The sequence below is a fragment of the Phoca vitulina genome, unplaced genomic scaffold, assembly GCF_004348235.1.
Source record: "Phoca vitulina isolate PV1807 unplaced genomic scaffold, GSC_HSeal_1.0 scaffold1, whole genome shotgun sequence".
NCBI lineage: Eukaryota > Metazoa > Chordata > Mammalia > Carnivora > Phocidae > Phoca > Phoca vitulina.
This window is the reverse complement of record NW_022589704.1, coordinates 68726910-68740967: the sequence shown is the minus strand read 5'-3', so window position 1 is coordinate 68740967 and position 14058 is coordinate 68726910. Positions and strand designations below refer to the sequence as shown.

Sequence of the window (14058 nt, the reverse complement as noted above, 5' to 3'; positions counted from 1 at the left end):
TTCCTTCTCCCAAATCTTAAAGCTGATTATTTCCCCAGTGTTGAGTCTTTTTCTCTCCCTACTCTTTCATTTTTGAGTCCTCATTCATTATAATCATATGGCTTCTCTAAATGCCACCCATGTCTCTATCACTGACCTTGTCCTCTTTTCCAGAATCAAATCTCCAGCTTCCCTGTGACTATCTTTATATGTTTGTCCTGGTCACCTCGAATTTAGCATATCTAAAATTTGTTTTTTGAGCTCTCAGTCTGTGATAGTGGTTCTCATTCTGACAACCATTTTTTTCTCCAGTTTCTTTTTGAGAAATAATCGACATACATCACTGTGTAAGTTTAAAGTGTACAGGGTGATGGTTTGATTTACATATATTGTGAAATAATTACCACAGTAGGTTAATCAACATCCACCCTCCATTATCTCATATAGATACAATAAAAAAAAAGAGAAAAAAAAATTCTCCTTGTGATAAGAACTCTTAGGATCTACTCTCTTAACAACTTTCCTAAATATCATACTGCAGTGTTAGCTATAGTCATCATGTTTACATTACATGACTGGTACTTACTCATCTTATAACTGGAAGTTTAAACCTTTCAACTACCTTCTTCCAATTCTCCCAGCCCCCACCCCCTGCCTCTGGTAACCACACATCTCTTTTTCTGTGAGTTTGGTGGGGGCTTTTGTGTGTGTGTGTGGATTTGTTTCTTTTTTTGTTTGTTTGTTTTGATTCTACAGGTAAGTGAGATCATATAGTATTTATCTTTCTCTGTCTGACTTATTTCACTTAGCATAATGCTTTCAAGGTCCATCCATGTTACAACTCTCTTTTTATCAATGACACTATTATTTTCTCACTCTCCATACTTCAAATTCTTAATCATTTTGGCAGACCTATATTATCATTATAAACATCACCACTACCACTAACATTAGCATCAATCATCCTCAGTAATATTTATATAATGCTTTATAATCTGAAAAGTAGTTTTGCATGCATAATTTTCTCTCTTGGGAATTGTTCCTAACTTTTTTCAAGAGACTAATTTTGACTATTTAAAATATTTAATTTACTATTGTGCAATAAATTTAAAATTACAATCAAGGAGAAGTAAAGAGTGCTGTGAATTGGGATAACAGATGCCTAACTTAATTGTGTGCATATGAATGTGCTCATACGTGTGTTTGTGTGTGTATTTTGCAAGGCTGATTGGATAGGCTTGCTGAAGTATATTACATTGAAGTGGAGGCTGAAAGATACACAGGGGAGCTAGAGAAAACAGTGAGTGCAATGACCCTGACATGGAAAGGAACATGGTATTTTTAAGAACCCAAAAGAAACCTAACGAACCCTGAAAGAAATAACAAGGGAAAGAGTGGCAGAAGATAAGGCTAATGAGATAGTCAGGGTTTAGGGCCTCACCACAAACATTTATTTATATGGAAAGTATGATGCTATATTATATTTTATGTTATATGTATATTTTTCACTTTTGACTTCTGAAATCCTCTCAGTTGTGACTATTACAACCTAATCTTTTAAATAACTGATTAATTGGTTTATTTTCACAAAAATATTTAATATTATAGAATTCAGTAATCACTATATGTTTGTTACTGATTTACTCATTCTTTTGTGTTTTATTTATTTATGTTAAAGATTTTATTTATTCATTTGACACAGAGAGGCAGAGGGAGAGGGAGAAACAGGCTCCCCTCTCAGCAGGGAGCCTGATGTGGGGCTCGATCCCAGGACCCTGGGATCATGACCTGAGCGGAAGGCAGACGCTTAGTGACAGAGCCACCCAGGCGCCCCTTTCTTTATTTCTTTAAAGAAGATTTTATTTATTTAGTTGACAGGGAGAGTGAGAAAGAGAGCACAAGCAGGGGGAGCAACAAAGGGAGAGGGACAAGCAGACTCCCCGCTGAGCAGGGAGCCTGACACTGGGTTTGATCCCAGGACCGTGGCATCATGACCTGAGCCGAAGGCAGTTGCTTAACCGACCGAACCACCCAGGCACCCCTCTTTTGTGTTTTAAAAAAATATTTGAGAATACCAAATGTTTTGTTGGAATAACATTGAATTTATGAGTTTTTCTGCTATTGAATGCCTTTCCATTAGTATACATTCATTCATTTATTTAGGTCTATTTTTATATAATTTAATAAAGTTTTATAATTTTCATCACAAATGTATTGCATAATTTTAAAAATTTATTCTTAGATAACCTTATATTTTTGCTTCTAAAATAAATAGAGATTTTTTTTTCCTATTAGGCTTTTAAATAATTTTTACTATAGTATAGGGATAGAATGGATTTTGTAGTTTGTGTCCAGCAACCTAGTAAAGATCTCTAGGTAAACAATCAGATAATCTTTTAAAAATATAAACCAAAAAGGAAACAATGAAGGCAAAATCCCCAGGCATCCTTTTTTTTTTTTTTTTTAATCCTGAGAGTGAATTAAAGAATGGACAAATAAAGTTGGGAATACTTAGAGTAGGGGATAATTGGAAAGGAGGTGAAGTTATAGCTACTGGAATGGAACACACTTGATGAAGGGAATGGAAGTGAATTTAATGATATTTCAGAACTTCCCCTGGAGTATTCCTCATAAAAGAAAATACCTGATGTGGCTCTCAAGCTGTGACAAGTGCCTTAAATCTAATTGACTGCTGGCTTGCCATTCTCTGCTAGGTGACTCTTATCATCAATGCTTTTAACCTTAAGAAGTTTATCAGAAATGCAGGGATGAGAGATGTGGTATAATATACAATGGAGTATTATGCGGCCATCAAAAGGAATGAAATCTTGCCATTTGCAATGATGTGGATGGAACTGGAGGGTATTATGCTGAGCGAAATAAGTCAGTCAAAGAAAGACATGTATCAGATGTCCACTGATACGAGGAATTCTTAATCTCAGGAAACAAACTGAGGGTTGCTGGAGTGGTGGGGGGTGGGAAGGATGGGGTGGCTGGGTGATAGACATTGGGGAGGGTGTGTGCTATGGTGAGCGCTGTGAATTGTGTAAGACTGTTGAATCAAAGACCTGTACCTCTGAAACAAATAATACATTATATGTTTAAAAAAAAGAAGAAGAAGATAGCAGGAGGGGAAGAATGAAGGGGGGGGAATCGGAGGGGGAGACAAACCATGAGAGACTATGGACTCTGAGAAACAAACTGAGGGTTCTAGAGGGGAGGGGGTGGGGGGATGGGTTAGCCTGGTGATGGGTATTAAAGAGGGCACGTACTGAATGGAGCATTGGGTGTTATACGCAAACAATGAATCATGGAACACTACATCAAAAATTAATGATGTAATGTATGGTGATTAACATAACATAAAAAAAAAAAAGAAATGCAGGGATGTCCTCAGTGCCTTCAACTCCTACACACAAAAAGAAAACCTATTAACACCTTTGGATATCTTCCCTACCCTCTTTTCTGTAGCCATCACACAGTGGAATGCCACCTCATTTATAGAATGGGCAAATAGGTCAGATTAGACTAACTGTCCTCAAGCAGTCCCTCTAAAAACAGGGGCTAGACCCAGTTAACCGAACTGGAAACTCTAAGGCCAAATAGCTGGACTGGAAGCCTTGTAGGAAACACTGTCAATCTATGTCCCCAAATTATATAGGTCTCTACTTCAGAGCCCCCCAAATTGTAAACAACATGTTCTTTCTAGGAACATCATGTGCACCCTTGAGATTGTGTGTCTTGTGTCCAAACCACACATTATCTTTCTCCCTTACCAAGAACATAGTGACTTGTGCCATAATCATAGTCACAAGAGATCTTCAAATGTTTAAGCAAACACTACCAGTAGATGATGTAGGACACAGATGATTTGGGGTTTGGTTTCCATTTATATAGCATTCTGGAAAAGGCAAAACCATAGCAGTGGAGACCAGATTAGTGGTTGTCAGGGGTTGGGGAAGGGGCAAAGGTGTGACTATAAAAAAGCATCACAAGGGAGTTCATGGTGAATTACATTCAGTGTAAGTGAATTTTATCATAGTGTGTTCTGAATATTACCATAAAGTATAGCATATATGATGAGAGAAAATGTGTGTATGTATATGAGGGAGATACAGAAATAGTTTCTATGATGAGTGCTATAAATAATCCCAAAATAATCATAACATTTAATATTATTTTTGATAATATATATATTCAATATTTACATTTTAAATAATTATACTAGACTAGACTTCATGTATATACTAGACTTCATGTAATGCTAAATTTAGTTTAGTTTTTGTTTTTGTTTTTTTCTAAATTTAGTTTTAATTTCCCAAGTCTACTCTGGATGATTGTCATAGTCGGGGGCAGGGATGTGTGAGTTTGGAGTTGTGTTGAAGTTGGTGACCAGGAAATTTTAAGCTTGAAGTCATGGTAATGCATGTTCATGTCTCTCACTTTCTATAGACACCCCATCACAGCGAGTACAGTTTATTCTTGGAACTGAGGATGATGATGAGGAACACATTCCTCATGACCTTTTCACAGAACTGGATGAGATTTGCTGGCGTGAAGGTGAGGATGCTGAATGGCGAGAAACAGCCAGGTGAGGATTTTTGTTGAAGGGTGAAGGTATACTAAATAATGTTCGTGCTATTGGAAAAAAGATTTGTAAAGCCACGATTTTGCAAACATCCATGAGTGCTGTTGATTTCTGAAATTGCTCATCTGGCCTGGGCATATCTTATAATGGGATATGGGTCAGAATGAAATCTGAAGGCAGCAATTATAGTAAACAGTGATGCAGAGCCAGCAACAGCTGCAGCCTGAAAGATAAACAGTAGCATAATTTGTGTGTCATCAGGAAAACAATAGGAATCTAAAAGTAATTTATTTCTATGTTTTCAACTGTTGGCCTGTGCCCAAACTAGGGATATTATATGATAACTTGAGTGTGAGACTTTTTTAAAGAAAGGGAAAACATAAGAGGCTTTAGGTATACTCCTGGATTTATTTATATACTATTTGATGAGGGTAAAAATATTTTGTAATGTGTTTCTAGGATATATATACATCTAAGCATAGTGTTTTTTCAAAATAACTTTTCAAAAATTACTTTTCTGTCAACTGTAATTTTTCTATATTGCCATATAATTGATGAATTGCTATGAAAGAATAATAAGCTAAATTTTGCATTTACTTTTCATTTATTCATTCTTACCTTTTTGCTCATTTATTTAACAAACATTTATGAATATCTATTATGTGCCAGGTATAACGGATAGAAAACAACAAAAATCTTAGATCTTGCCTTTAAGAATCTCACAGTTTAATGAGGGATTTAGATAAGTAAACAAAGTTGTAAATACTGTATAATGAATGCTGTGACGCAGGTGTGCACAAGGAACTGTGGGCACACTGAGGGTTGTCCTTTAACCACTGCTTTCCAAATTTTAATGTGAATACAAATCACCTGGGGTCTTGCTGAAATGTAGACTCAGTATGCCTCAGGTGTGGTATCTCAGATCCTGCATTTCTAATAAGCTTCCGGCTGATGTCACACCAATGTTTTTGGTTTGAGGATCACATTTTGAGTAGAAAGGATCTAAACCACAAGGGTGAAGGAGAAGGGATCAAGACAGCTTTCCTGGAGGAGGTGATTCCTGAGCTGGCTCTTGAAGGACGAGTTGGAACTAGCTAGGAAGAAAAGCAGAACGGGCGGTACTCTAGGAAGAGGAGGCAGGATATGCTTGAACACTTCCATTGACTGTTTTGTTAGGTTATCCCTTCCATGGTCACACAGCTCTCCTTGTTAGAAATTCTTTCTGTTGGCCGTATTTGTTTGTGGCCCAGGGACTGAACAGCCCTTTGAAAGCCACAGTACACCACTGGATCATATTAAACTTGTGGTTGTATTTAATCATTGCCTTAACTCTACCCAGAGTTAGTGTGAAATTAAATGTGCAGTCATGATACTATAAATAATAGTTAATTCTTCTTTGATGTATTTTGAATGGTCTTTACAGGTCCCTTTTACTTAAAAAAATACTAGAAGTAATTAGAAGAAAATTAAAATGGCTATTATCTGTTCATGTCTCTTAACATTTAAAAAAATAAAATGAACTGCTAGAATTTAAAATTCCAAAAGTATAGAAAGATAAAAAAGCAAAGATATCCTCTACTCTTGCTCATGTTACCTCTCTTCAAAGGCAATCACTGTTCTTGTGTCTCTTGTAAAAATTTTAATACCTAGATCTGCATGAAAATACAATAGGGATTATATACAATGTTCATGCCTCACTTTTTCGCTTAATAATATATTTGGACCATTTTCTGTATTATCAATACAGATTACTCAATCTTTTTAATGATTGCATTACATTTAATAATATGAATGAACTTTATTTAGCCACTCTTGATAGGGATTTAGGTTGTTTTATGCTTTTGCTACAAACATTGCTGCAGTGATCATTCACATGTATGTTTTGGGTTATTTTGTAGGTATTTAGGTAGAAGTTCCACTTCTACCAGTGGAACTTACGTACCAATGAGAGCAGGCTTTCAAATTTTGATAGATATTGAAAAATTGCCTTTATAAAATGTTTTGGTAATTCATATTCTATGAAAAGCGTATGAGAGTGCTTATTTTCCTCAAACCCTTGCGAGACTAAATCATCAAACTTTTACATTTTTTTGCTAATTTTATAGATGAAAAATAAATCTCATTGTAATTTACATTTTAAAAATTATTGGTGAGATTGAACATATTTTCAAAAATATGCTTTAATTTCTTTTCCTGTGAACTAAGTGTTCATTTCCTTTACCTATTTTATGTCAAATCATTTTCTTTATTTGCCTTTTTTAATACTTTAAGTTAATGTTATGTTATTCTGTCTGCATTCCCCTTTTTAGTGAAAAAATCATGTAAGTTAATCATTTTCTTTCTGAAGCTTCCTATTATAATATTTTAAATATAGAACCAAACTTGCAATAGTTTTTATATGACTTGGTAGATTTTAAGATTAAGAACCATCTATCCTGCTTTTTTCTTCCAACTGCATCAAAAACTAAGTGCTTTGGACTTTTTCATGTATATAATATGAATGCTCATCTTTTTTTTTTTTGATGACAGAAAAACAATATATGATCATCTTCTCCCCCGATTAGCATTATAACTTTTGCTCTCTCATGATTGAAGAGTTGTTGATAAGGAATTTAAAGTGCAAACCTCCCTGATTAAGGCTAGAAACATCTGTCTTCAACTGGTTAGAAGAAATACTAGGTATTCCTGGATGTCAGGAAGAAGGGATATCTGCTGGGTATGATGACTATGAAGCTCTGGTTAGTTTGAGACTCTTTATTGCTGAGAGGTACTTTTTGGAAGCATTTCTTTTATATTCCTTTTTTCACTGTCATCCTGCATGGTAGAGCTGAGAAGTAAGATTGGAATGTGTATTTTGTCAGGAGTAACTCCTTTATTCTTAAAATGGCTGGTGATTTTTCATCCTCCAGATCAAATAGTGATCTGTTCCTTTTAAGCAGTAACTTCCTTGTGACTTGCTCACTCTCATGAAACTCTGTTATGGCAGAGCTTTCTCTTTATCATAGTTGAGCAGATAGGACTTTATCATGCTCTCATGGATTAACCTGAACAACATGTTTATCCCAAACCACTGAAATGTATTGCTGTTCATTTATAAAGAACAGAAGAGTTGATCCAGTTAATTATTAGTATTCTCTAATGTTATTAAATAGGACCTCTGTTCTTAGCCATGCTTCTGGAACCCTATGCATGGTACAGCTATTTGAGGTTCAAGGAGACATCTGATGAGCAATCAAAATAGTAACATTGAAGAGGAGGGTAGATGAATTTTGGCTGAGACACAATACGTCAGGGAAGAACAGAGCGTATTTACTGAGGACTTAGAAATGTAGTGAGTTTTAAAGTGGCAGAAGTAATTTTGTTCTGGTTGCCCTAGTTCATCTAAAAAGATTAATTTTAGTTAATTTAGGACTCCATCTGATTTTCCAAATGCAATAAATCATTAGCATAACTATTTGAAGCACTTCTTTCTTTTGATTAGTATTCCAGTGGAGATTAATAATTTTCTACCCTAAGAGTAGAAATAAAAAGGATATTTTATCAGCACATTGCACCTGTCACATATCACATCTTGAATAATTCATGCCCACTGTTGTTGCCAAGCAAAACTTAAGCAAAGTTTTAGATTTTGAAACTAAATTTTTGAATCATAATTATTTAATAAATGTTTGTGAAAACCAGCTGTTCACTTTTAAAAACCCTAAAAGAAGCCATATGAGAAGGGCTAATGAAATCAACACAATTACAATGTCCTGCTTATAAATAACATATAATGTTATTAATAGAAAAGCACGCAAAGATACCACAGCTGTGCAATTATGAAGACAACATGTTTGACTCACTGTGGTTGCCCTTTAAAAGTGCTTCCCACAAATGAGCTCAGAAGAGACAAAAGCAGGGGGTAGCAGTTGGCCTCTGATACATACATGGTAGTGTCAAAAAGGATTATTGCGTCAAAACAATTTTATTGGTTCTCTGAAGGCATTTGATATTCAAAATTAGGAAAGGTTTAAGTCGTCATTAAGATTTTTCCATGAGATGTGAAATGTGACGATAACGTGGATTAAGAACAGCTAGGGGCACCTGGGTGGCTCAGTGGGTTAAGCACCTGACTTTAGCTCAGGTCATGATCTCAGGGATGGAGCCCTGTGTCGGGCTGCCCTCTCAGCGGGGAGTCTGCTTGTCCCTCTGCCCGTCCCCCTGCTCGTGCGCTCTCGCGATCTCTCTTGCAAATAACTAAATAAAATCTTCAAAAAAAAATCTCTTTAAGAACAGTTAATATTTCTATGTTTGGATATATTTCACTTCCCCTTTCCCTTTAAAATAGGCACTTTATGATTACATATGTTATTGTCTAGCCTCCACCCAAACCATGTCCCTCCTCCACCATCTGTAGCCTCAAGTCTACCCAAAAGAGGATGTTTTCTCTTAAGAGTCCATAACTTCTCCCAAGGCTATAATTTTGGATGATATTTTACTTTCTATTTGGGTAGAACCAGAGAATAAAAATTCCTAGAAAAGTTAAAAGGAATTAGTAGGAATAGAATAAACAGAAGGAGTTAATTTCTAAGGAGAACATCTATTTCTAATTTGCAGAAGTATTTTATTTTGTAGATTTTTAATATGAGTATTGTAGAAGAGATTATCATCTCTTAATCCTCAAAGAATTCATGAAACACCTATTTTATGTTGCTGCTGTTTAGTAGAAGGAGATTCCAATGTATTAATCATGGATGAAAACAGATCCAGACACACTGTAGGAAAATCAAATAATCTCAGAGTTTAAATCCACCCCCCCACAAAAATGTCATACAATTGGCCTACAGTTTTGATTTTTTTCATTGTTCATTACGTCTCATTCATGCCTGTGAGACTCTTGTTTGCTATTCAAACAAATGTCAGCTGAGTTTATTTGAAAACTGGAATAAATTGCAGCACTTTAGGTCATTAACTGCAATCAGGCATTTTGCAACTGACTGTCTATTCAGTGACTACAAATTTTTAAACAGGATTTGGTGTGTTCCCAGACCTCTTAATTTCCATCTTTGAAATATGAAATGTAATAAAGAAGCAGAAAAGAGAGATATACATATGTATTTGTGTGTGTGTGTGTGTGTGTGTGTGTGTGTGTGGAGAGAGAGAGAGAGAATACATGTATAGGATATATACATATATATTTTTAATATATATATATGTCTTTTAAAAATAATTATTTAAACAGCTCTTAACACTTTTGGCATCATTCTGGAGTTGGCCTAAAGCACTGAATCTTGAAATGTTTAGACTTGATATTTGTAACTTGTGAGTTTCTTTTTATGGAAAGTATCTTATGCTTCTTCCTATAATATTCATAAAATCTATGGCTAAATCAAGCTAGCATCCATATATTTGGTTACCTTAACTATCAAACTGGAATTCCCAGATATTCCATTCTTCTTTTCTAAAGGACTAAGCCTCCAATCTGAAGGAAATTATGCTAAAGGAAGGACGATACCTTTAGATTTGTTTTTAAAATTTCTTTTCAGAGAGACACATAGATCAATGGAATAGAATAGAGAACTGAGAAAGACCAACCCAAGTACAGCTACCTGGTTTTTGACAAAGAGCAAAAGCTATTTAGTGGAAAAAGAATTGTCTTTTTGTCAATGGTATTGGAACAATTAGAGATCTATAGGTAAAAATATTGATACCTCATAGTGTCTACAAAATTAATTCAAAATAAATCATAAATCTAAATGTAAAACATAAAGGTATACAAATTTGAGAGAAAAATATAGGCAAAAATCCTAGGAGGACCTAGGACCTAGATGATGAATTTTTAGACATGATATCAAAAGCACAAACAATAAAAGAAAATATTCATAAATTGGACTTCACCAAAATTAAAACCTTTGTGCTGTGAAAGATCCTGTTAAGAGGATAAGGACAAGCTATAGACAAGGATAAAATATTTGCAAACCATATATTTGACAAAAATATTATATATGTAAAAGATACAAAGAACTCCCAAATTTCAACAGTATGAAAACAAATTAATTAGAAAAATGGGCAAAAGCACAGTCTGGAAGTGACACACATAATTTCTGCTCACATTCCTTGTCCAGAACTAGTCAATAGTCATATGGTCTCACCTGGTCAAAAGGGAGCCAGGTAGTGATAACCTAGGTAGAGAGGGACAACTAGTTCATGAACAGTACTAATGACCATCACATGATTTATGAAGTATTATGGCCCTATCAAAGCCTGAAAATCATTAAGAATCACTAATATGAAAAATTCCCAACAGTATACACAAAAGTATTCTATAAAATTGCCAGCATTGAAGAAATATTGTCAGTGATTTGGGGCTTAAATGTAAGTTTTTTCAACCTTCAGGTGTCTTATAAACTCATGATAGGTATTGGTATTCCCTGTTTGTCAACTGTTGGCAGGCATACATATTCTTCCCTATTGGTTTCCTTTTCATTTCCTGACAACTTTTTGTTTCCTGAACAGTGAGGATGGATACAGTTTTCTTTATCTTTCTTGGAACTTTGCACATTAATCATTTCTGATTAATCCTTTTGGTTAGTTATTTCTGGCTGATCCACTGCTTCCCTAACTAGTTACTACTGGAGTTAGATCATTTGATTACATACAACAATAATATAATATTTTATAGAGAACTTGAGTGGTATTGCATAGAGAGAGGAAGTTAGAGCAAGAATGACAAAGGAGAGGAGAAATGAGGAAAATGGTGGATGGAATGGGAAGAAAAGCAAATTAGGCTTTATTTAGGGTTCATTAAAAATGGTGGAATTAAACTGGTCATCTATTAGGATTAGAGAACAAGTCTCTAAAAGAATAAGATATTTAGTGCTTGTGCCAGAGCAGTGGAATCACTGGTTTCTTTTTATTCCTTCCATTTATCTTAGTTAAACTCAGATATTATTATTCATTTCACTCTAAGAAGGCAGTGGTCTCCCATTTGGCATCTTGACATCAAGGCTCTTCTGTTCTCCATCCGGGCAGCAAGGCCCAGGGATTGGAGGCTAAGCTCCATTCTCATAGGATTCTGTAGTCCCTAGGAAATGACTGCAATCACTAGATTTCATCCAAACAGGCCTAATGAGTATTTTTCTTATAGAATAGGCCCCAAATTATACTAGCCTTCCTATCAAATGGAAAAATTACCAAGAGACTTAAATATTCCATTTTGAGACCTCCCACTAAAGAAATATGAGTATTCTTTCATTTTCTTTTGCATCTTTTCCAATTGCCATTTTTCTTCTATGAAGTATATTCTATTAATTCTACAGCAGATTCATTGTGACCACTGAATAAACATTTATGTTAAGATAAATCACAGACCTGTACCCCTGAAACAAATAATACATTATATGTTAATAAAAAAATTAAAAAAATATTTTTTCAGAGCTCAACAAACTAATAAAAATAACATTTGAGTTTTTCTTTGTCTTCTATACAACTTCCAATGATGAAAAGAATGCTTGTTAAATGGAATTAAAATGAAATAAACCAAATGATTTGGGCTAGTTTTTACTTCCAAACCCACAAAACCAAGAAGCAATGTGAATATCTTTCTGTTTCTACTTTTTATTCTTGGGACAAAGGATCATTCATCTACAATATACTATCCAATGTGCTGATAATGTTTATTTGTGTAGGTGGTTGAAGTTTGAAGAAGATGTGGAAGATGGAGGAGAAAGGTGGAGCAAACCCTATGTGGCTACTCTTTCCTTGCACAGCTTGTTTGAGCTGAGAAGTTGTATTCTGAATGGAACTGTGTTGCTGGACATGCATGCCAACACTTTAGAAGAAATTGCAGGTATATCTTTTTTTTCCCTTAGTCTATTTCACTCATATGGGCATAGCTGATTTCTGTTATTCCCTTTTCCTTATAATTCTCTATATGTGTACCTTTGGAAAATTAATTCTATGATCAGCATATGAGACCTTAAAAATAACTTTCTCCTACTCCCTTATTTAAGATAAAAGAAGTTGAATCTCAGAGAAATGTGGTCCACCTTGTCAGTGGCAAGTCTAGAACAAGAACCTAGATATCCTGACTCCCACTTAATATATATTGTTTTTCTCACGGAACACTACATCAAAAACTAAGGATGTACTGTATGGTGACTAACATAACATAATAAAAAATAATATATATTGTTTTTCACTACCATGCTTAATTAAGCTGTCACCATTAGGAAATTGAGGAAAAGAACCCATAAAGCTAGAGATAGATTTTTTCAATATTCAAATGCATGAAATAATCAAATAAAAAATCAGTAGATAGGGAAAATGTTAATGTAGAATAGAACAGAAAGATATGGCCATTTGTTTTAAACCGAAATAAAACTCATGAATTCCAGAGGATGCCAAGCAATGCAGTTGAGATTAATTTGTTATTTAATATTATGACTAGCCCCTGGGATGAAAGATTTGTATTAGAAGCCTATTATGTCTATATAACACAAGCAGTTATGTTTAGGAAGCATCTTACTGTTACTCTAGAAATAGAGGAAAGAACTCCTGTATCTTTCGATCTGGAAGACAAACACATTTTAGTAAAAACAAAATAATACAAAAAGAGTTTTGAAAGACTATAAATAAAATAGTTAATGGAGATTTTAAAAATAAAAATAAAGCAAGGACTCAGGTGGTTTTTAAAAAATTTTTAGTTTGGGGCGCCTGGGTGGCTCAGTTGGTTAAGCGACTGCCTTCGGCTCAGGTCATGATCCTGGAGTCCCGGGATCGAGTCCCGCATCGGGCTCCCTGCTCGGCAGGGGGTCTGCTTCTCCCTCTGCCCCTCCCCCCTCTCATGTGCTCTCTCTCTCTCATTCTCTCTGTCTCAAATAAATAAATAAAATCTTTAAAAAAAAAAAAAAATTTTTAGTTTGGAAAAAAGAAATAAAAGCAGTTCCATGTAGAATTTATTTGTAAAGTAGAAGGACTTAAGGGAAAATTTAATGTCTAAATTATATTGTAGAGATGGGAAAAAAAAAAAAACCCTCTAAAACTCTGTGAATGTTTTTTTGATTCCATAAATGAAAGAATATTATACAAAAAATAGACATAATTTAATCCTCAGAATAGTCTCATGAAGTGTCATTCCCATTTTCAATAAGAAAATAGAAATTCTGAGACTTTCAGGGCCCTTGTTCCATCTAAAGGCCTCTGACTGTAAGCTGTGTGTTCTTATATTACACTACAACCACTGTCTAAAGAAAGAGAATGGCTTGAAGTGGATGTTGCCCACATTTTAATGATAATTTAATTACTTTAAAAATTATTTATTTGGTTATTGGAGCTGATAGGCATGCGTACATTGCAATATGTGTGGAAAGGAAAGTAAGTATGGAAAGATATCTTGGCCTACAATATTAAGCAAAAACAAAATCAAAACAGAAAAAAATGGGTTAGATAAGCCTTCTTTTCCTTCTTTCTAGAGTTTCATACTACACCTATAAAGAGCTTTTCCTTTAAAA

General features: G+C 34.7%; 1 protein-coding gene across 6 annotated transcripts in view; it reads left to right on the top strand.

Annotated features, from left to right (window-relative positions):
* The window catches only part of SLC4A10 (solute carrier family 4 member 10), a 301442-nt gene that overhangs the window by 152999 nt on the left and 134385 nt on the right, over positions 1-14058 (top strand). For all 6 annotated transcript variants that reach the window (XM_032409423.1, XM_032409442.1, XM_032409411.1 and 3 more), the window contains exons 4-5: positions 4432-4570; positions 12235-12395. In XM_032409423.1, coding sequence (XP_032265314.1) covers positions 4432-4570; positions 12235-12395 — 300 coding nt within the window. The remainder of the gene's footprint in view (positions 1-4431; positions 4571-12234; positions 12396-14058) is intronic.